Genomic DNA, 22,923 nt, shown 5'->3' with positions numbered 1-22,923 from the left:
ATGACCAGCTTAAAGGATTTATCAGGCAATATTTAAGAAAAGAAGTGCTACTTACTGGGGGGTTCCTCCAGCCCCAAGCTCCCAGCATGTCCCTTGCCGCAGCTCTCCCCGCAGCCGTTAGCCGCAGCTCCGTTCCGGGCCCCGGCGATGATGTCAGAGCGACTTCCAGGTCGGCCTGTACTGCGCCTGCGGCGAGGGACATGCTGGGATCTTGGGGCTGGATGAAGCCCCCGGTAAGTAGCACCTCTTTTCTTAAATATTGCCTGATGACTCCTTTAAAGAGACTATTACCCTAAAAGAACTTTTAATAACAGGATACAATGTTTATAATGACTTGCTGGCCCATTAGTTCCTCTTCAAGCACAAAATGAACAAATACAATTGGAATGGAAAATATCACAGTTCCTGGATGAAAGAGGCCTTCCAGAATACAGTAAGTGCACAGATCTGCACAACAAGCTGCTTGAAATACTGTTCGACATTTTCTAAATAAAGCATTATTTACTTTTTGCAGATTAAGGACAGTTTTTCTATTTTGTTCGGCGTACTTCCCAGTACATACTATTGAATAAGCAGGGATGTGGTGATCATTCCTTGGAAGGTACTTTTTGACAGTACATTTTATTATTAATTATGACTAGCTTTAAATAGGAAAGAAGTTTTAAAGAGGTGATATTTCAAGGCCCTACTTGAGTGTGCTAAAGGTAGTGGCAAGCTTTACAGATTTAAAGGGAACCTTAACTGAACGGAGGGTATAGAGTTTCACTTACCTGGGGCTATTACCAGCCCCCTGCAGCAGTCCTGTGCCCTCAGAGCCACTCTGGAATCCTCCGGTCCCCCGCTGTCGCTTAGTTTCGTTTTTGACGACTCACCAGTCGGCCGGCCGCCATGCGTATTATTGGACGCATTCCCTACTGCAATTAGCACTGTTGCAGACCGCAACGCCCCAGGTAAGTGAAACTCTTTATCCCCCATTCAGTTAAGGTTCCCTTTAAAGAAGAAGTTCCAGAAAATAACAGCCTTAAGGCTCATACACACGGGGCACAACTGTCGCCACAAACAGGTGGCACACGCATGTTGCGGCGACAGGTTCCCCGTGTGTATGAGGCGCGTGCCACAAACCGTCGCCAATCAGAGCTGTCGCCAGGCGATTGACGTGGCCAATCGCCATAAACAGCTGTCGCCGCAACTTTGCCGCAACTGTCGCTAGTCGGCCACGCGTACGTTTATGCGGACTAGCGACAGCAACCCATACACAATGCACGGAGCTTCTGGCGGGGGGGGGGGGGGGGACCTTCGGCGACAGCTTCCGCCACATCTCTGTCCCTCTGTGCACCGTGTGTACAGCTGCTGCACAGAGGGACCTGGCGACGAACTGTCACTGCTTTTTTTTTTGTCTCTTGTGACTCATCTGTGCCTCGTGTGTATGAGGCTTTAGGGAAAAGTGAGAGCTGTGAATAGGAATAGATTATTCAAGAAGAAGACATTGGTGCCTTAGTTTGCTATAGATTATCACATGACATAGTGTGATAATCTATAGAAAACTGTTGGACAAAAATTTTTGCTGAACAGCTTACAATAAAGCGAAACCTGATTTTGTTTTTTCTGTCAACTGTAAGGATGAGCGAACACAGTTTGGTCAGAAGTGAAACTGTACCCACTCATGTTTGAAATGGGAGCTGTGGCAGGGAGGATTAACTTACCTGTGTAATGTCCTACTGATGTGGAAATTAACCAACCGACAAACAATACTTTTTGCTTCACTGCTGGAACTTCCAATGTGATTCAGAAAGTGTTGGAGGTTGGACATTCACCATCCCTACTACAGCCTTCATCTCGGACACGAATCGGGTACAGTTTCGATTCTCACGAAACTGTGCTTGCTCAACTGGTACTACACCTGTAATGTAATTACTGTTTACCTTAACTTTTCCTAATCTGTTCCTTTGTAAAACACATTCAGATTTTTATTTTATTACTGATATATTTTACTTACTGTACTTACCTTTGCATCTCCAGAATATCACGCATGTACATATCCAAATCTAGAGGGGCTTGAAGTAACATTGGGGGTGAAGAAAAGGGAATGTAGTCAGAGTAATAAGGGTCAATTTTTGGGTACTGCTGTGGCAATATGTAATCATGGAAAGGTATGTCATTAGATTGGAGAGGTAAGGACTCTTGACGGTTCTGCGCATTTCTGTAATGTTGACTAGGGCCCCTGGTGTTAATGCGAGGAAAGAAGGATTCTGCATGGTTCCTTATCTCTGGTCGGCGGTTATAGTTGTTTGAAGGTTGTCGGCTTTGTCGCCATTGTTGGTGGGGTGGTTGACCTGCAAATTAAAATTCAGAGGACATCATGACAGCATGAGCTTGCTAAAAGTTTGTGTGCAAGCTGTGTACGATGCGTCAGCATCTAATAAAACTTACAATTCCCTTGAAGTCCAATTAAACTCCAAAACTAAACAATGTACCTGCCCAGCCCAATAATGTTGAATATTGTAAATTGTAAGTTTTACTTTTGGAAGAGAACTTCATACACACCCAACTACATATAATGAAAGCCTAGCCTATCCCTGGCAGCAAATTTGCTGCCAGTGTTTCTCACACAATATAGCTAAAACAATTTGAGAGGCGCCCTATGACAAGGAAGGTTGCCTATCTCCTCAAACATGACAACTCATATAATGGAAAAATACTTTTACATTTATTATTCGGACCATAAGACGCACTTTTTCTCCCCAAAAGTCAGGGTAAAAAGTAACTGCATCTTAGTCCCAATGCACTGCCTGCCCTGCATACTTGAAAATTGACTGTGTTCTGCTTGCTCCACTGGATTCCATGTGGTCCTCTGTGTGCTCTGTGGGCTAGTTAAGCCTTTTGTGTCCTCCTTGTTGGTTTCCATCTTGGGTCCCTTGTCTCCATGCAGAAACTCCACCCCTAGACCTCCATTGAGAGTGACGGGCAGACTGCTGAAGAAGCTCCCTCCCCCAATCCTGTGTTTAGTCTTACAGGCAGAAGCTTGGCCGAAGATACTTCACCCCCTTACTGCATCGCTGGGACAACACCTTGGGAGGACCAGGCCATCTAACAGCTGATCCTTCTCCCGCCAGCCACTCTGAAGCACAGCTGATCCAGCGGCTGCAAGATGATGAGCGGTCTGTGATGTGGCAGTTCCTGCTGTTCCAAGCAATATGAAGGTCAGTGTCCACACCAGAGAGCCCCAATCCTGCCATGCTCCATAGTCCCGGTCCCCAGGCAGCAAATGAGATCAGTCCAGGGAGCATGTAGACTCAGAGCACTGGTCACTGGTTTGTCACTGGTTTGACACAGGCAGCAGCAGCAGCACTGTCTGTGTCAGGTGAAAGAAAGATCTGTATTGCTGCTGTCTGTTGGGATAATGGAGCACTTCATAAAATATTGGAAAGGGTAAAGCTGATAGGAGAGTCTCATTAAGCACAGTACTGTACACATATCTTAGTGATAGTCTTCCAGCTTTTCCATTGTCCTTTAAACACTTCCTGTCAAAGTCCTGACAAATATTGGTCCAGTCCTGGGCACCTTACTTAAGAAATAAATGTTTAATATATTTTTAGACTCCAGCATGACACACTCCACTTCTTCTGACACTTCCCCTTCCTGTAGTATATATATATATATATATATATATATATATATATATATATATATATATATATATATATATTGTGACAAAGTCGATACCCAGGAGGTAATCGATTTGTCCCAGGTTGTGTTGGATGGGAGGTACATTCCACCTGGGATCAGACGCTACATCCAGTAGCAGGTCCGGAATAAAAAGGTTTTGGCTGTCTGTCACATGGACAGAGGTTAAAAACCTTACTTGGGTCCGGAGCTGACCAGATGCAGAGTGGGCGGGCGCATCTGGTCGCCAGATCCTGGGTGGATCGATTGCTCTGTGTATGTGGGCTTCTGCTGGAGAAGGCTCACACAGGGTTAACAGAGCAGCTTTGAAAGGCTGGAGTAGGAGGAGAGAGAGTGGGTGTGACCAGCAAGGTCTGGAAGTCTGCTGAGAAAGACTTCACGTTTGATTCCAGGAAGCTGGTTTTTGCTCTGGAGAGAAAGTGCAGGCTGCACATGGAGTTTGGTGTGTTCCTGATATTGAAAGCTGAATGTAAGCTGCTGGCCTGGACTGGCCTTTTTGTTTTCATTTGAACTGTACTTTACAAACTGCCAAAAGACTGCTGTTTAAGAAGCCTGCTGTCCAATAAACTATTGTTTGTTTTGGAAAATACACCTGTCTGTGCTGCTATCTCCCGCTGAGTACTCACCATTTGCAGCTGATCCCTCACAATTGGTGCTCGGATGCGGGCAACTTAGCATGCCTACAGCGACAGTGTGTTTGGCGTAAGATTTAAAAGTTTGAACAGCAGCATGGATGAAATGGTGAAGCAGCTGGCGTTAGCGAATGCGGCCTTGCAACAGGCTAATGCTGAGCAGCGGAAAACAAACACAGCCCTGCAACAACATACAGAGGCAGTACAGCAGCAAGCGGTGGCCCTGTGTGAGAGTCTGGCTGCAGCTGCGGAGGCCGATCGTCAGACTGCTGAGGCTGACAGGAAAGCAGTGAGTGAGTTGGTGCAACAACTTGTGGCTCGGAACCAAGAGGGACAGCTGCTGGTACCTGGCAGTGGAGGCACCATCCGCGCAAGCCACTTCTTGCAGAAGCTGACTCCCCATGATGATGTCGAGGCGTTCCTCCATACCTTTGAGAGGACAGCGGAGAGGGAAGCCTGGCCTAAAACGCAATGGGCAGGATTGGTAGCTCCGTTCCTGACTGGGGATGCTCAAAAGGCCTACTTCGACCTTGCCCTAGAGGATGCTAAAGACTACGACAAGCTGAAGGAGGAGATCCTGCGTAGACTTGGTGTCACCCCGGCGGTGCGAGCCCAGCGAGTTCACCAGTGGTCCTATTCAGCCGGATGCTCTCCAAGGTCCCAGATGCACGATCTAATCCACTTGGTAAAGAAGTGGTTGGAACCTGAGAAGTTAACAGCTCCGGAGGTCGTCGAAAGAGTTACCATTGACCGTTTCTTGCGCTCCCTACCGCCGGCTTTGCGAAGGTGGGTGAGTCATGCAGATCCACAGTCAGCTGATGAACTCATTGCGCTGCTGGAACGTTATCTGGCTGCAGAGGACTCTTTGGCTTGGGCCACAGGACAGCGCTCAGCTACCCGGAGACTGGCAGCACCCCAGGGAACTGGTAAGACAAAAGCTGACTTTGTGGGGGGTGTGGTCAGTGAGCCAAGCTCTGCAGGCCGAGGTCGACCAGGCACAATGGTAAGAAGTCGATCCCCGGTACAATGTTGGCAATGTAAAGAGTGGGGACATATTGCTGCTAACTGTCCTCAGGCAGTTGAACCCATGGAGTGCGATTACACTCGTCGCAGGTCCTTGTTTGCGCGACCTGTGTATATCGCAAGCTGTGACTCTCATTTGGCGGTGGTAAAAATTGCTGGAAAAACTGTCCAGGCTCTCTTAGACTCTGGTAGCTTGGTGACCCTGGTGCATTCCAGTTTAGTGGACCCGGCCTGGCTGGGGAATCGTCGGGTCACAGTACAATGTGTTCATGGGGACTCTAAACAATACCCCACCGCCCTTCTCACCATTGAAACAAACTGTGGACCTGCCACTCAGGAAATAGTGGTGAGCCCGAACTTGGCACATAGTGTCATCCTGGGGAGGGACTTTCCACTGTTCTGGAACTTGTGGGAAGGGGATAACTGTGGAGGCTCAAGAGAGCTGGAATCTAAAAATAATACAGAAATTGATGGTAATGAAATGTTTTCTCCCTTGGAGGTGTTTGCTGGGGACTCTGAGTTATCCCCAGAGACCTCTGAGGGCTCGGTCCTACCAGAGCTGGAGGTTTCTCGGGATAACTTTGGGACGGCCCAGCTAAGGGATCCTACGCTGGCAAAAGCGTGGGAAAATGTCAAGGTGTTGAACGGTGAACCCCAAGTGGTCGGGGCTGAGAAAGCATTTCCTCATTTGGCGGTACAATCAGACTTGCTGTACCAGGTTTGTAAAATTCAGGGTGAGGTTGTGGAACAACTCGTAGTGCCTAAGTCGTATCGCACAATGGTCCTAGACCTAGCGCACAAACATGCCCTGGGGGGACATTTGGGTACCGAAAAAACTAGGGACCGAGTCCTACAGCGATTCTTTTGGCCTGGGGTACATGGAGATGTAAAAGCTTACTGTGAATCCTGTCCCGAATGCCAAAGATGTGCTCCAGCTCCCCATTTTCGAAGTCCGCTCGTCCCCTTGCCCATTATCGAAGTTCCCTTCGAAAGGATAGCCATGGACCTAGTTGGGCCATTGGTTCGATCCGCACGCGGTCACCAATACATTCTGGTGGTAGTGGACTATGCCACTCGTTACCCAGAAGCGGTTCCCCTGAGAAATACGTCGTCTAAAGTGATTGCACGTGAGTTGTTCCACATGATCACCAGAGTAGGTTTGCCAAAGGAAATTTTGACAGACCAGGGTACCCCATTTATGTCAAAATTGATGAAAGAAGTGTGTAAACTGATGAAGATCGATCAGATTCGTACTTCAGTGTACCACCCTCAAACGGACGGGCTTGTGGAAAGATTCAACAAAACCTTAAAAAATATGTTAAAGAAAGTAGTGGACAAGGACGGCAAAGATTGGGATTGCCTTTTGCCCTACTTAATGTTTGCAATTCGGGAGGTCCCTCAGTCTTCCACAGGTTTTTCGCCGTTTGAGTTGTTGTATGGGCGATGCCCACGGGGAATCTTGGATATAGCCAAAGAAACCTGGGAGCAAGAGGCCACCCCCTACAGAAGTATTGTTGAACATGTGTCTGGTATGCAAGATAGGATTGCAGAGGTGATGCCTTTAGTCAGAGAGCATTTGCAACATGCCCAGGAGGCACAGTCTCGTGTTTATAATAAATCAGCAAAGGTTCGAGCTTTCAGTCCTGGGGATCGGGTCCTGGTGTTGGTTCCCACGGTTGAAAGCAAGTTTTTGGCTAAGTGGCAAGGTCCATATGAGATTATTGAAAAGGTCGGGGAGGTGAATTACCGGGTTTACCAGCCTGGCCGGAGGAAGCCAGAACAGATATATCATGTGAATTTACTGAAACCCTGGAAAGAGAGGGTGGCCCTTGCAGCTTCCCAGGTTACTCAAGAATCCACCAAGGGTGGAATAGAGCTGGTACAGGTGGCTGAGACGCTGTCTGTTTCACAGAAACGGGAGGTCCGAGAGTTCCTCTTACGGAATCGAGAGGTGTTCTCGGAACTTCCAGGTTGTACCCAAGTCATCAGGCATGATGTTGTGACTGAGCCCCATGTACAGGTCCGCCTTAAACCTTATAGAATACCTGAAGCTCGCAGACAGGCCATAGCAGGGGAAGTAGAAAGAATGCTGGAACTGGGGGTTATTGAGGAGTCCAACAGCGAATGGAATAGCCCCATAGTGCTAGTTCCGAAGCCTGACGGTTCCATTCGTTTCTGTAATGACTTCAGAAAGTTGAATGAGGTATCAAAATTTGATGCCTACCCTATGCCAAGGGTAGATGAATTAGTCGAAAGGCTGGGCCCCGCAAGATATGTCACCACCTTAGATCTGACCCGGGGATATTGGCAGGTGCCCTTAACTGAATCAGCCAAGGAGAAGACAGCCTTCTCGACTCCCCAAGGGCTGTTTCAGTATGTCAGGATGCCGTTTGGGTTGCAAGGGGCCCCAGCCACCTTTCAAAGGATGATGGACAAGATCCTCAGGCCGCATCAGCGGTATGCTGCGGCTTATTTGGACGACGTGGTCGTCTTCAGTACAGATTGGGAAAGCCACCTTCCGAAAGTCCAGGCGGTCCTGGATGCCATTAGAAAGGCGGGACTGACAGCGAACCCCAAGAAGTGTGCAGTAGGGTTGGAGGAGGCTCGTTACCTGGGGTACACAATTGGGAGAGGTCTGATTAAGCCCCAAGTGCAGAAAGTGGAGGCCATAAGGGACTGGCCTAGGCCTACCACGAAAAAGCAGGTCAGAACCTTCTTAGGTTTGGTGGGCTATTATAGGAGGTTTATTCCAAAGTTTGCCACTTTGGCCACTCCCATTACAAACCTCACAAAAGGGAAAAGTTCCTCCATGGGTCCATGGGGACAGGAGGCTGAAGAAGCCTTTCAAGGTCTTAAGGAGGCATTGTGCAGGGGTCCAGTCTTGGTCACGCCTGATTTTAAAAAAGAGTTTCTGGTACAGACAGATGCTTCAGCTGTGGGGTTAGGAGCAGTCCTATCCCAAATCGTCAATGGAGAGGAGCACCCAGTTGTGTATCTGAGTCGAAGGCTGACCGCAGCCGAAGAAAGATATAGTATCGTGGAGCGGGAGTGTCTGGCCATCAAGTGGGCACTCGAGGCTCTACGGTACTATCTCTTGGGCCGTCGCTTTCGCCTCATTACCGACCATGCTCCTCTCACATGGATGTCTCAAAACAAGGAGAAAAATGCAAGGGTAACGCGCTGGTTTCTGGCATTACAGTCCTTTAATTTTTCTGTGGAGCACAGAGCTGGAAGACTGCATGGCAATGCAGATGCTCTATCAAGGGCATTCTGTCTTGCCGCAGACTGTGTCCGATCCCACGGGATCGAACAGAGGGGGGGAGTATGTGACAAAGTCGATACCCAGGAGGTAATCGATTTGTCCCAGGTTGTGTTGGATGGGAGGTACATTCCACCTGGGATCAGACGCTACATCCAGTAGCAGCTCCGGAATAAAAAGGTTTTGGCTGTCTGTCACATGGACAGAGGTTAAAAACCTTACTTGGGTCCGGAGCTGACCAGATGCAGACTGCTGAAGAAGCTCCCTCCCCCAATCCTGTGTTTAGTCTTACAGGCAGAAGCTTGGCCGAAGATACTTCACCCCCTTACTGCATCGCTGGGACAACACCTTGGGAGGACCAGGCCATCTAACAGCTGATCCTTCTCCCGCCAGCCACTCTGAAGCACAGCTGATCCAGCGGCTGCAAGATGATGAGCGGTCTGTGATGTGGCAGTTCCTGCTGTTCCAAGCAATATGAAGGTCAGTGTCCACACCAGAGAGCCCCAATCCTGCCATGCTGCATAGTCCCGGTCCCCAGGCAGCAAATGAGATCAGTCCAGGGAGCATGTAGACTCAGAGCACTGGTCACTGGTTTGTCACTGGTTTGACACAGGCAGCAGCAGCAGCACTGTCTGTGTCAGGTGAAAGAAAGATCTGTATTGCTGCTGTCTGTTGGGATAATGGAGCACTTCATAAAATATTGGAAAGGGTAAAGCTGATAGGAGAGTACTGTACACATATCTTAGTGATAGTCTTCCAGCTTTTCCATTGTCCTTTAAACACTTCCTGTCAAAGTCCTGACAAATATTGGTCCAGTCCTGGGCACCTTACTTAAGAAATAAATGTTTAATATATTTTTAGACTCCAGCATGACACACTCCACTTCTTCTGACACTTCCCCTTCCTGTAGTATATATATATATATATATATATATTGTGACAAAGTCGATACCCAGGAGGTAATCGATTTGTCCCAGGTTGTGTTGGATGGGAGGTACATTCCACCTGGGATCAGACGCTACATCCAGTAGCAGCTCTGGAATAAAAAGGTTTTGGCTGTCTGTCACATGGACAGAGGTTAAAAACCTTACTTGGGTCCGGAGCTGACCAGATGCAGAGTGGGCGGGCGCATCTGGTCGCCAGATCCTGGGTGGATCGATTGCTCTGTGTATGTGGGCTTCTGCTGGAGAAGGCTCACACAGGGTTAACAGAGCAGCTTTGAAAGGCTGGAGTAGGAGGAGAGAGAGTGGGTGTGACCAGCAAGGTCTGGAAGTCTGCTGAGAAAGACTTCACGTTTGATTCCAGGAAGCTGGTTTTTGCTCTGGAGAGAAAGTGCAGGCTGCACATGGAGTTTGGTGTGTTCCTGATATTGAAAGCTGAATGTAAGCTGCTGGCCTGGACTGGCCTTTTTGTTTTCATTTGAACTGTACTTTACAAACTGCCAAAAGACTGCTGTTTAAGAAGCCTGCTGTCCAATAAACTATTGTTTGTTTTGGAAAATACACCTGTCTGTGCTGCTATCTCCCGCTGAGTACTCACCATTTGCAGCTGATCCCTCACAATATATATATATATATATATATATATATATATATATATATATGAATGTAACCCTGTGTGTGTGTCATTGCAACAGACACACACACCAAGGGTTACAGATGCATTGACTTTTTGTGGAAAGTGCTGCTGTAAAAGGAGCCTGCAGGTGCCGCTAGGGGGAGCCCATGAGCAGGAAAGAGGAGAGAGAAGCTGGGCATGTGCAGGGAGGAAGTAAGAGTTGAGTTTTTACAGTTGAAGGCTAGTGAGGGGGAGGAGCCAAGTAGCCGTGGAGACTGAGCTGATGAGGCAGCAATAGTTTTTTTTTTGTGTCAGGATACTATACTGTACTGCAGCAAGAAATACACTTGATTTGTGAGGAAATAGAGGAGAGACACAAGAAGAGACCAGCCATTGGTGAGACAGTCTGAGCAAGGCAGAGCCACAGACAAGTGAACCCTTACTGAAAACTAAACTAAGGAAGAGAAAGAGAGCTGCAGACATTACAGTAGAGGAGAGAGATCACTCACAACTATAGTCCAGTAAAGAGCAGCAATACTGGAGAGATAAGCCAGAAGAAAAACAGTAAGCAATAAGAAAGAAAGACAAAGAAATTAAAATGTACCTGTAACAGAGAGAGATAACAGAAAACAGCAGAGACATTACAGTGACACAGAGACAGCAGGACAGCAAAGCATACAAGAGTGAGACAGAGAAACAAGTGACAGGATTAAAGAAAAGGAGTGAAGACTGCAGTGCAGTGTCTAAAGAGATTGTGTGATAACAGCTGGCAGACAAATTACAGAGGAGACAGCAGTGCTTCTTAAAGAGACTCCGTAACAAAAATTGCATCCTGTTTTTTATCATCCTACAAGTTCCAAAAGCTATTCTAATGTGTTCTGGCTTACTGCAGCACTTTATACTATCACTGTCTCTGTAATAAATCAATGTATCTTTCCCCTGTCAGACTTGTCGGCCTGTGTCTGGAAGGCTGCCAAGTTCTTCAGTGTTGTGGTTCTGCTATGCACTCCCCCTTCCAGGCCCCTCTATACACACTGCGCCTGTGTGTTATTTAGATTAGAGCAGCTTCTCTCTTATCTTTTACAAGCTGGATAAATCGTCCTCTGAGCTGGCTGGGCTTTCACATACTGAAGAATTACAGACAAGGACAAAGCTATTTGCAGGAAGAAACAAGCAGCCTGAAACTTCAGTGCATGAGAACAGGGGGAAAGAAACACACAAATGACCTCTTGAGATTCATAAGGAAGGCTGTATACAGCCTGCTTGTGTATGGATGTATTTTCTATGTGTGGACATACTGTACATCAACCTACTTCCTGTTTTGGTGGCCATTTTGTTTGTTTATAAACAAACTTTTTAAAACAGTTTTTAACCACTTTTAATGCGGCGGGGAGCGGCGAAATTGTGACAGAGGGTAATAGGAGATGTCCCCTAACGCACTGGTATGTTTACTTTTGTGCGATTTTAACAATACAGATTCTCTTTAAAGAGACTCTGTAACAAATTGTTTATCTTTATTTCTTCTATGCTATAAGTTCCTATGCCTTTTCTAATGTGGTCTGGCTTACTGCAGCTTTTCCTAATTGCACAGTAGCTGTGTTATCTCTGTTATATGATCTAATCTTCTCTCTATAGTCGGCACAGTCAGGCTGAGGCAGTCAGACTGGAATGTGCAGGGCTGCTTGTGATTAGCTAGAAGCTGTACACACCCCCTGCAGGCTCTGTGTGACTAACACACTCTGCTTAGCTGAGCCTATTAGAAGCTGGTTAGTTTGTTTGTAAACACTGCCTAAAACTGGCAATTACAAGCCAGGTTTGCAGCAGAGAATGGCAGAAACAGCACAGAGGGGACCAGGAGCACATAATGAATAGAATGGTATGCTTTTTATTGTAAGAATTTCAGAGTACAGATTCTCTTTAAATGTTAAGTGATCATTCACTATCATCAACTTCACATATTCTGTCCCATCCTGGATGTTGCTAGGTAACCGCCAGACATTTCTCTACGTTTCCTTCTGTCCTGTGCAAGAATTCAGGTCCACTTTAAAAAGACAGCGGTGAAGAAGTGTCAGATAGTGGAGCGCTGTGTGAGGAAAATTCTGGCAAGTTAATGCAAATAAACTGTATCACATATATGTTTCCTGAACTAGCCCTGATCCCAGCAGGCGGATGTATACAGAGGCCTACCTATACTCATCTGCTAAGAAGAAGTTTATGAATGTGTTTTGTCACTGAATTTTTTTATCTATATGATTTAATACAAATATTTCTTAAAAAGAACTTGATTGGTGTCTGGAGGATTTCTTTACAGTTCAAGCATTATAGAGGTGTTACATTTGGCGTACAGTCGGCAGGATATTACCTAAGTGCCTTAAAACTGGAAGATGGAATCTCAGCCTACACTATCCACCAGAAATGATGCTTCAGCTACTCAGGCTGCAGGAGAATGGTCAGCAAGCTACACATCAGTGTTTACCATGACCGCTATTGGGATGTTAGCTGCATATCTACCAAGGTTCAATGGTTATAATATGGCCCTGAGAGAGTGGAGTGAAAGAATAGAGAGTGCTGTGCAGGCTTATAAAGTGCCCATAGAGCTGCATATGGAAATAGCAATGATAACCTTGGAGGGAGATGCTCAACGAACAGTAATTAATGCTAAATTGCCCACACCAGTATCGCTGAAACAAATTATCGAGGTATTGGAAGACATATATGGAGATCCTACAGACCTGCATTTGTGGAGAAAGAGATTTGTTGATAGAATTCAGAAGGATAACGAAAATATTCCTAAGTTCGCCAATGCCTTACAAGAAATAATGAGTGGATTACAGATAAAAGAGGAAAAGGAAAGAGGACAAAGTATCACAGATTCTGCTGTGTGGCTGAGAGATCAGTTTATATGGGGATTAAGGAGCAACTTTATTAAAAGATTCTTAAAACAGAAAGTAGAATATCATCCAAGTTTGAATTTCCAGAAACTTCAAAGCTTAGCTATCAAGCTCAGTCAGGAGGAAGAAGCCAATCAGCTGGGAACACTGCAACAAAACACCACTATGATTACTCATAAGAATTCAGCAGTTGAAGTCAAAATCAATAATACTGAGGGGGAATTCAGAGAAGTAAAAACAACACTCAAAGAACTAAGTGAAGAGTTGACCAAAGTGAAACTATACATGGAGAAAAATGGATTCAAAAGAGATTATCCAAGGTGGAGATATAGAAACACAGAGGAATCTGGATGTTGGATCTGTCACCATAGTGGCCATATTGCTAGAGACTGTGCACGAAGCTTTCAGAGAAAATTAAAGAATGCTGCAGTGGTAGCCCGCATGGCAGGACAAGACAAGAAGGCCTCAGAGAAATGGAAGGATAATGCATTAAAGAGGAAAAATAAGGTCATCACACCCAAAGTTCTAGGAACTGTTAAATGGTTTCATGTGCGAAATGGCTATGGATTTATAAATCGGAATGACACCAAAGAAGATGTGTTTGTGCACTGGTCAGGCATTAGGAAGAACAACCCCAGGCATTATCTTCACAGTCTAAGACATGGAGAATCAGTTGAATTTGACATTGTGAAAGGAAGGAAAGGAACAGAGGCCGCTAATTTAACTGGTCCTGGTGGTACTCCAGTTCAAGGTAGCAAGGATGCAAGATGTTGGATTCCATATAAGCCTCGGGGAAACTATGGTGATTATCACTTGAAGAGCTTCTTGTACAGCAAGAAACAAGGAGGAGCAACAAACCCTGTACAACCTACTTTATATGAAGAATTTAGACAGAGGTGTGATCAGGATTCATCTGTTCCTCAACCAGGAAGAACAACAAGTGATACTGGAAGCTTTCTGGAAGCTGGAACTAATGAAGGAAAGAAAAATAAGACTCCAGAGGAACTTATTATTCATGCTCAGGGTAGAGCACCAGAAGATTTAGGCAATGAGAAGGCTGAAGAAAGTAGTTGGATAAATAAAGAAATACCAGGACCTAGTCAGAAAGTAATGATTAATGACTTCTTAGTAGGAGATGAAGTATTACAACATAGAACAGATACTTTTCAAAGAAAGGAAGTGGAATCGTATTGGCAACCGATGCCACAACCTCAACGGCTCAAGCGTTCTAAACGGACACAGTGTTCATTGGAAACCATTCAGCTTACAAATGTCAAGGTAGCTCAAGACAAAGAGTTTGAGAAGTCAGAGAAGGGAGAGCAAAGGTGCTCTACACAAACACCACTAGACTACGACTCACGATGGAAAAATACTCAACATTCCCCGCTTCCTGAACAGTTCGGATTATATATAGACACTGTGACTTGGTTAAAAGAAAAATTGTAGGGACTACAATTTGAAAAAAAGGGGGTGAATGTAACCCTGTGTGTGTGTCATTGCAACAGACACACACACCAAGGGTTACAGATGCATTGACTTTTTGTGGAAAGTGCTGCTGTAAAAGGAGCCTGCAGGTGCCGCTAGGGGGAGCCCATGAGCAGGAAAGAGGAGAGAGAAGCTGGGCATGTGCAGGGAGGAAGTAAGAGTTGAGTTTTTACAGTTGAAGGCTAGTGAGGGGGAGGAGCCAAGTAGCCGTGGAGACTGAGCTGATGAGGCAGCAATAGTTTTTTTTTTGTGTCAGGATACTATACTGTACTGCAGCAAGAAATACACTTGATTTGTGAGGAAATAGAGGAGAGACACAAGAAGAGACCAGCCATTGGTGAGACAGTCTGAGCAAGGCAGAGCCACAGACAAGTGAGCACTTACTGAAAACTAAACTAAGGAAGAGAAAGAGAGCTGCAGACATTACAGTAGAGGAGAGAGATCACTCACAACTATAGTCCAGTAAAGAGCAGCAATACTGGAGAGATAAGCCAGAAGAAAAACAGTAAGCAATAAGAAAGAAAGACAAAGAAATTAAAATGTACCTGTAACAGAGAGAGATAACAGAAAACAGCAGAGACATTACAGTGACACAGAGACAGCAGGACAGCAAAGCATACAAGAGTGAGACAGAGAAACAAGTGACAGGATTAAAGAAAAGGAGTGAAGACTGCAGTGCAGTGTCTAAAGAGATTGTGTGATAACAGCTGGCAGACAAATTACAGAGGAGACAGCAGTGCTTCTTAAATGTTAAGTGATCATTCACTATCATCAACTTCACATATTCTGTCCCATCCTGGATGTTGCTAGGTAACCGCCAGACATTTCTCTACGTTTCCTTCTGTCCTGTGCAAGAATTCAGGTCCACTTTAAAAAGACAGCGGTGAAGAAGTGTCAGATAGTGGAGCGCTGTGTGAGGAAAATTCTGGCAAGTTAATGCAAATAAACTGTATCACATATATGTTTCCTGAACTAGCCCTGATCCCAGCAGGCGGATGTATACAGAGGCCTACCTATACTCATCTGCTAAGAAGAAGTTTATGAATGTGTTTTGTCACTGAATTTTTTTATCTATATGATTTAATACAAATATTTCTTAAAAAGAACTTGATTGGTGTCTGGAGGATTTCTTTACAGTTCAAGCATTATAGAGGTGTTACATATATATATATATTTCCCCTGGTTTTTGCCCTCTAAACCTAGGTGCGTCTTATGGTCTAGAGTGTCTTATGGTCCATAAAATATGGTAATACCATGACAAGTCTCACAGATAACAGCCAGTTTCTTCATATGATCTCTTTACAGGAAATTTGTTGTCTTAAAGGAAATAAGGTCTTAAAGAGATGCGCAACTCATGGCTCATTCCCTTTAAAGAGGTCACCTGAGGAAGCACCTGCACCAGTCCTTTTAGGAGGTGACAAAACCTTCTTTGTCAAAGGGCATTTCTCAAATTGTACTAGTTATCCATTAGCACCCCTATCAAGGGGTTAACAGTTAGGTTTACCCCCTCACCCCCTAATACACCCTTCAGGGGTTCAATCTGGAGATAAAGATAACCTCTACATAAGAAATGAGAAACTTTCCAAGCATTGCAAACAAGTAGGGGGGTGGTGCCCAAGGAGATACCCCCAAACATAGCATAGTGGATGTCGGGCAGACAATCCTACTTTTTGAGGATTGTTCCATATACTAGGTTTATCTCTAATATATGGGATTATAAACCAGTTCTGGCTCCCTGAAATTATTTTATTTCTCCCTCAGTATATACACTAAAACAAATTTCTCCTGTTAAAATCTTTTTTTTTTTAGCTTCACCAATCTCATTAACCATTTAAGCCTTTTGGACGTATCTGCTACATCCAAAAGGCTGCTGCGCACTCCTGTGGCAAATCACGTCGGCGCCCTTTAGCCCAGAGAACTCAGATCCCATTCATTGATGTAAGTCCCTGTTAAAAAGGCCTATGGCTCCTTCTAGAAGCCATAATCTTTCTAAAGAAAAAAAAAGTTTCATGTCCTCCCTTCACTTACATGAATAAAAAAAAAAATGACAGTGGTCCTCTTGTGGCCAAATAGTAAAACTACATCTACATTTGTTTTTTCATAACCACACAAACAATTACATTTAAAATTAACTGTTTACCTCCCACACTACACACAATACCCAAATACAATTTTTAATTAGAAAAAAAATTACAATCACTATTATTTTTTACATTATAAGCTTGTAGATAGCAACGGACGCAAAACTGAAAAAAATGCACCTTTATTTCCAAATAAAATATTGGCACCATACATTGTGATAGTGATATAATTTCTATGGTATAATAACCGGGACAAATGGGCAAATAAAATACGTGGGTTTTAACTATGGTAGTTTTTCTTTTGTGTTTTGAATAGTAAATAAAAGTAGGTTTATTGCTACGCTCAAGTTATTTCATGTATTTTGAAGCAAACAATTGAAAAGAGATTTTTTGTACATTTTTTCTGTGTGTATTCCTGTTTGTGTGGATATGTGTGCGCAGCATCCTTCATGTCCATGCAGGACTCGTTCCTGCTGTGTACCCTGCCTCCCGTCCCGTCCACTATTTCCTCTGCAACGGAGGATGCACAGTCGGCATCAGGTCCTGCGTTCCACGAAGCGGTGAACTTTGGGGGCGTGGCTGTGAGATGCACGTGCACAGGGCACAGATTTAGTACTTTAAAAGACATGCAAGAGCACGCCAAGTGATACAATGCCTCCCTCGTAAAAGCCGGAAGGAGACCGGCGAAACATGACGGGAACCCCGGCGTGGGTGTTTGACGTTGCTGGCTGGCCTCCCCGCTGACTATAGGACCGTCCACCACCCCCAGACTCATCGGTTTGCCTTGCAGCTCCGTTGACACCTTTGAGAGCACGCTCTCAGGGACTTTCACGTCTGAATCCTGGGAAGTTGGTAGCCTCTGGTTGGACTGGACCTCGCCTAACTACACGTTGCTGCCTGCGCTGTGACTTGGCTGCTATTTCCCTCACATGGATACCATCTACTGTGGTATTGTATACCTGCTGCATACCTCTGTTGCTTAATGAACTGCATTTATGCCTTGCCCTTTGCTCTCCAATATACTAACAACTAACCTAATACTCCAAGGGCAGTCTTGCTGCATAATTCAAGCTTCTTGCATGAACTGTATATTCTCTGCTTTGCTCCAAAGAAGGAATGTTTGAGATTACCGTATCTGCTTATAGTATCTGCAAATTTTAGGACTTTATGCAGTTTCTGGATCAAGCTTTGAGGGATTTAAAATAGGCTGCAGTTAACGACAGATTTGCTTTGTGAACAGTGGAACTGTGGATATATAGAAAGATCTCTGCTGGACGGCTCATTCACTGGACATTGTAGCAGCCTTTCAGTGTGTCTGTGTAGTAGTGTATGTGGTGATGTGTGAGTTATGTGACGGTACCATTTTCTGATGTGGGGTGGCCACCTTGCAATCATTTTTTAGAGTTTTTAATGGGTGTTTTTTTGATAATAGGAAATTGATCTTTTTTTGGTATAGATTTTTTCGTAATAAATAGGTTTTGACATTACCATCTTGGTCTGCATTCCTTTTTGATATTATCCTTAAAGTTTTGTACTAACTATGGTAGCATGTATTATTTGAAAGCTATGATGGCCAGAAACTGAGAAATAATGACATTTTTCCATTTTTTTCTTAATATTCCTGTTAAAATGCATTTAGAAAAACTAATTCTTAGTAAAATGTACAACCCAAAGAAAGCCTAATTGGTGGCAGAAAAAACAAGATATAGATCAATTAATTATGATAAGTAGTAATAAAGTTATTGGCGAATGAATGGGAGGTGAAAACGACTGAAGGCTGAACTTGTTAAAGAAACACTATCAAACCAAGTGTTCTAAAATGACAATGTACAAATAATGTCTAAGTAGCTGTGTAAACATTTTCCTACTTTTCATGTTAAATATCATAGGCAAAATCTGTAATTAGTTGTGTATAGGTTGTAGCGTTATTGGACCAATTGATTGGCAAGGGCAGTCTGTGCTTCGTGAGGTATGTGACACAGGCACTGCTTTTCTTTGCATGTAAGAGTTATATAAAAAGTTGTGGTGTCAGGTTTCACACACTATTACAAACAAGACACATTTCCTCTGCTCTCATGTAGACAGCTCAGTCAGAGAGACACAGCTAGTGAGGGCTTTCTCTCACACACAGGGTTAACAGATGTAGTATGAGGGAATCCCCCCTCATGGTTCACTCACCCACTAGATATGCAGTCAGTAAAGTGTGAAAGTATTTTGATAACCATAAACAAAGATGTAAGCAGTATACCACAGTACTTAGCAGCACTTCCCAAACATTCCTATCTCAACTGAAAAAAACATGCTAATCGATAGTGTTCCTTTAAAGCACACCTGTGAATTCTAAAAAAAAAAGTTAGTTAACTTCCTCAGCAGATCCTCCAGAGGTTACCACATCTTCCTCGAGACTAACGCTACTGCTTAGGATAGACTATGAAAGTTCATGGTCATGCCTGTCCTGTCCATGAATGGTGTCCTGTCCATGAATGAGTGCATCTGCACTGCCTGACCGCACTGACAACCTGCAGTTATGCAGTAGCATGGAGCTGCTCAAGCACAGAGGAAAAAATCCTGCATAAGTGGCTCCATGTTCCATGCTACTTGCACCCATGCTCATTCACAGGTGTTAGTACGGCCACGTCGACCTATTTGACAAGTTGGGCACTTTTTTCCCCAGAGGTATAAGCCAGAGTCCGCCAATAATATCTCCTAATTCTGGTGCCTCTGGCAACCAAATTACGCACCGCAGACCCCTATTTAGAAAATTAACATTGGTTCTGTTGCTGCACCCAAATTTTTGGGCAAAGAATTGGGTTCAAATTACCTGCTAATTATTCAGGGCCTGGTGGCTTGTACAATGATATTAGCTTCCACCCAGCTTAATTATGGTCAATTTTGTAAATAAAATCCCTTCTTGTGCTACATAAAATCCCTTTTTGTACTGTACTGTAAGTGGTGTCTTTAATGAGGTAAGCTGCCTAATTATGTTTGGTCCTAATTATGGTCCTGTGAGGCAGACAATCAAACTACTTTGTTCAGGAAATGATAAAACTCAAATAAAACTACAATTAAGATAAATAGTCTCAGCAATTGTTACCTTACCATAGTTTCCTTGTTGTGTTCTTTCACGTGAGGATCCTGGATGCTCAATCATATAATGTTCTCTCTCCCATCTCACTGGATGTGGAGAACTCCGCTCAGCCTCCTCAGGTCGCCACACATGTCTGTCTTCTTCACATTGAAGGAAAAAATGCAGAATATTATGAAAATATGTCAAACTTAATTTTCAGCAAAACTTTTTCTTCACATTTCATGAATATCATATTACCGGTACAATCTAGGAATTAAGTCCTGGAGCCAATGTTATGGACAATCTCATTATTTTCTATCAGAGCATGCTAATACACTCTGAATTCATACTTATAGAGACACAAGCCTGTTCGCATAGAAAAGTGAACATACCTCAGACTGTCCACATGGATTAAGGCCTTGGTGGAAACACGAGGTGAAACTAAACTGATGGAAAAAAATTGTATTTCCTAAAAATTATTATTTTTTTTAATTTTTTTAAGAATTCCACAGTTTTAGTTTTTGTGAATCAGCTAAACAAGTAATATTGTCTCAGCTGAATGATAAAGCCTTTCTCACAATCTGAGAGAGTTCAAAGCCAAAATACATGAACTATTCACATTATATTATCTATCCTCTGCCCTCAGAGGCTATTCTCTGCCAGGAAAGGGTTTTGTCAAATTTATTTTGAGTATTTTCTTGCTTGCTGGTGACTTAAAGAGAACCCGAGGTGAGTTTGAAGAATATTATCTGCATACAGAGGCTGGATCTGCCTATACAGCCCAGCCTCTGTTGCTATCCCAAACCCCCCTAAGGTCCCCCTGCACTCTGCAATCTCTCATAAATCACAGCCACGCTGCTGACAAACAGCTTGTCAGAGCTGGCTGTGTTTATCTCTATAGTGTCAGTCTGCTGCTCTCCCCGCCTCCTGCAGAACTCCGGTCCCCGCCTGCATCCCTTCCCTCCCTGCTGATTGGAGGGAAGGGATGGGGGCAAGGACCGGAGCTATGCAGGAGGCGGGTTAGCAGCTGAGACTGACACTACAGATGTAAACACAGCCTCACAACACGGCTGTGATTTATGAGGGATTGCAGAGTGCAGGGGGACCTTAGTGGGGTTTGGGATAGCAACAGAGTCTGGGCTGTATAGGCAGATCCAGCCTCTGTATGCAGATAACATTCTTTAAACACACCTCGGCTTCTCTTTAAGAGGCATTTTATGGCAAGTTATTAAAATATCACCTAGGAGAAAACTCAAGACAAAAAGTGACCTGCGCACGGGCCCAAGTGTTTTGCTGTAATCTCACATATATATTTGAAAATAGTGCATTTGTTTGCAGTATTTTCACTTGTGTATACACTCACCTAAAGGATTATTAGGAACACCTGTTCAATTTCTCATTAATGCAGTTATCAACCAATCACATGGCAGTTGCTTCAATGCATTTAAAGAGACTCCGTAACAAAAATTGCATCCTGTTTTTTATCTTCCTACAAGTTCCAAAAGCTATTCTAATGTGTTCTGGCTTACTGCAGCACGTTCTACTATCACCATCTCTGTAATAAATCAACTTATCTCTCTCTTGTCAGACTTGTCAGCCTGTGTCTGGAAGGCTGCCAAGTTCTTCAGTGTTGTGGTTCTGTGATGCATCTCCCCCTTCCAGGCCCCTCTCTGCACATTGCCTGTGTATTATTTAGGATTAGAGCAGCTTCTCTCTTCTCTCTTATCTTTTACAAGCTGGATAAATCCTCCTCTGAGCTGGCTGGGCTTTCACATACTGAAGAATTACATACAGGCAGAGCTGTCTGCACTCTGCAGGAAGAAACAGCCTGACACTTCAGTGGAAGATAGCTGCAGGGGGAAAGAAACACACAAATGATCTCTTGAGATTCAAAAGGAAGGCTGTATACAGCCTGATTGTGTATGGATGTATTTTCTATGTGTGGACATACTGTACATCAACCTACTTCCTGTTTTGGTGGCCATTTTGTTTGTTTATAAACAAACTTTTTAAAACTGTTTTTAACCACTTTTAATGCGGCGAGGAGCGGCGAAATTGTGACAGAGGGTAGTAGGAGATGTCCCCTAACGCACTGGTATGTTTACTTTTGTGCGATTTTAACAATACAGATTCTCTTTAAGGGTGTGGTCCTGGTCAAGACAATCTCCTGAACTCCAAACTGAATGTCAGAGTGGGAAAGAAAGGTGATTTAAGCAATTTTGAGTGTGGCATGGTTGTTGGTGCCAGATGGGCCGGTCTGAGTATTTCACAATCTGCTCAGTTACTGGGATTTTCACGCACAACCATTTCTAGGGTTTACAAAGAATGGTGTGAAAAGGGAAAAACATCCAGTATGCAGCAGTCCTGTGGGTGAAAATGCCTTGTTGATGCTAGAGGTCACAGGAGAATGGGCCGACTGATTCAAGCTGATAGAAGAACAACGTTGACTGAAATAATCCCTCGTTACAAGCGAGGTATGCAGCAAAGCATTTGTGAAGCCACAACATGCACAACCATGAGGTGGATGGGCTACAACAGCAGAAGACCCCACGAGTACCACTCATCTCCACTACAAATAGGAAAAAGAGGCTACAATTTGCATGAGCTCACCAAAATTGGACAGTTGAAGACTGGAAAAATGTTGCCTGGTCTGATGAGTCTCGATAGAGTCAGAATTTGGCGTAAACAGAATGAAAACATGGATCCATCATGCCTTGGTGGTGGTGGAGTGGTGGTGTAATGATGTGGGGGATGTTTTCTTGGCACACTTTAGGCCCCTTAGTGCCAATTGGGCATTGTTTACATGCCATGGGCTACCTGAGCATTGTTTCTGACCATGTCCATCCCTTCATGACCACCATGTACCCATCCTCTGATGGCTAATTCCAGCAGGATAATGCACCATGTCAAAAAGCTTGAATCATTTCAAATTGGTTTTTTGAACATGACAATGAGTTCACTGTACTAAAATGGCCCCACAGTCACCAGATCTCAACCCAATAGAGCATCTTTGGGATGTGATGGAACGGGAGCTTTGTGCCCTGGATGTGCATCCCTCAAATCTCCATCAACTGCAAAATGCTATCCTATCAATGTGGGTCAAAATTTCTAAAGAATGCTTTCAGCACCTTGTTGAATCAATGCCATGCAGAGTTAAGGCAGTTCTGAAAGTGAAAGGGGGTCAAACCGTATTAGTATAGTGTTTCTAATAATCCTTTAGGTGAGTGTATATTACACTATCCTA

General features: G+C 44.2%; 1 protein-coding gene across 13 annotated transcripts in view; it reads right to left on the bottom strand.

The window, feature by feature from the left end:
- LOC137525476 (peptidyl-prolyl cis-trans isomerase G-like) overlaps positions 1-22,923 on the bottom strand; it is a 309,707-nt gene that overhangs the window by 4,448 nt on the left and 282,336 nt on the right. For 12 of the 13 annotated variants that reach the window (XM_068246576.1, XM_068246575.1, XM_068246574.1 and 9 more), the window contains 2 exons: positions 19,712-19,840; positions 2,006-2,333 (listed from right to left, as the gene is read on the bottom strand). In XM_068246576.1, coding sequence (XP_068102677.1) covers positions 2,006-2,333; positions 19,712-19,840 — 457 coding nt within the window. The remainder of the gene's footprint in view (positions 1-2,005; positions 2,334-19,711; positions 19,841-22,923) is intronic. The other variant, XM_068246586.1, reaches the window with a different exon arrangement.

The sequence above is a fragment of the Hyperolius riggenbachi genome, chromosome 7, assembly GCF_040937935.1.
Source record: "Hyperolius riggenbachi isolate aHypRig1 chromosome 7, aHypRig1.pri, whole genome shotgun sequence".
Classification (NCBI taxonomy): Eukaryota; Metazoa; Chordata; class Amphibia; order Anura; family Hyperoliidae; genus Hyperolius; species Hyperolius riggenbachi.
The sequence above is the reverse complement of the archived record's forward strand: the minus strand, read 5'-3'. Positions and strand labels throughout refer to the sequence as shown.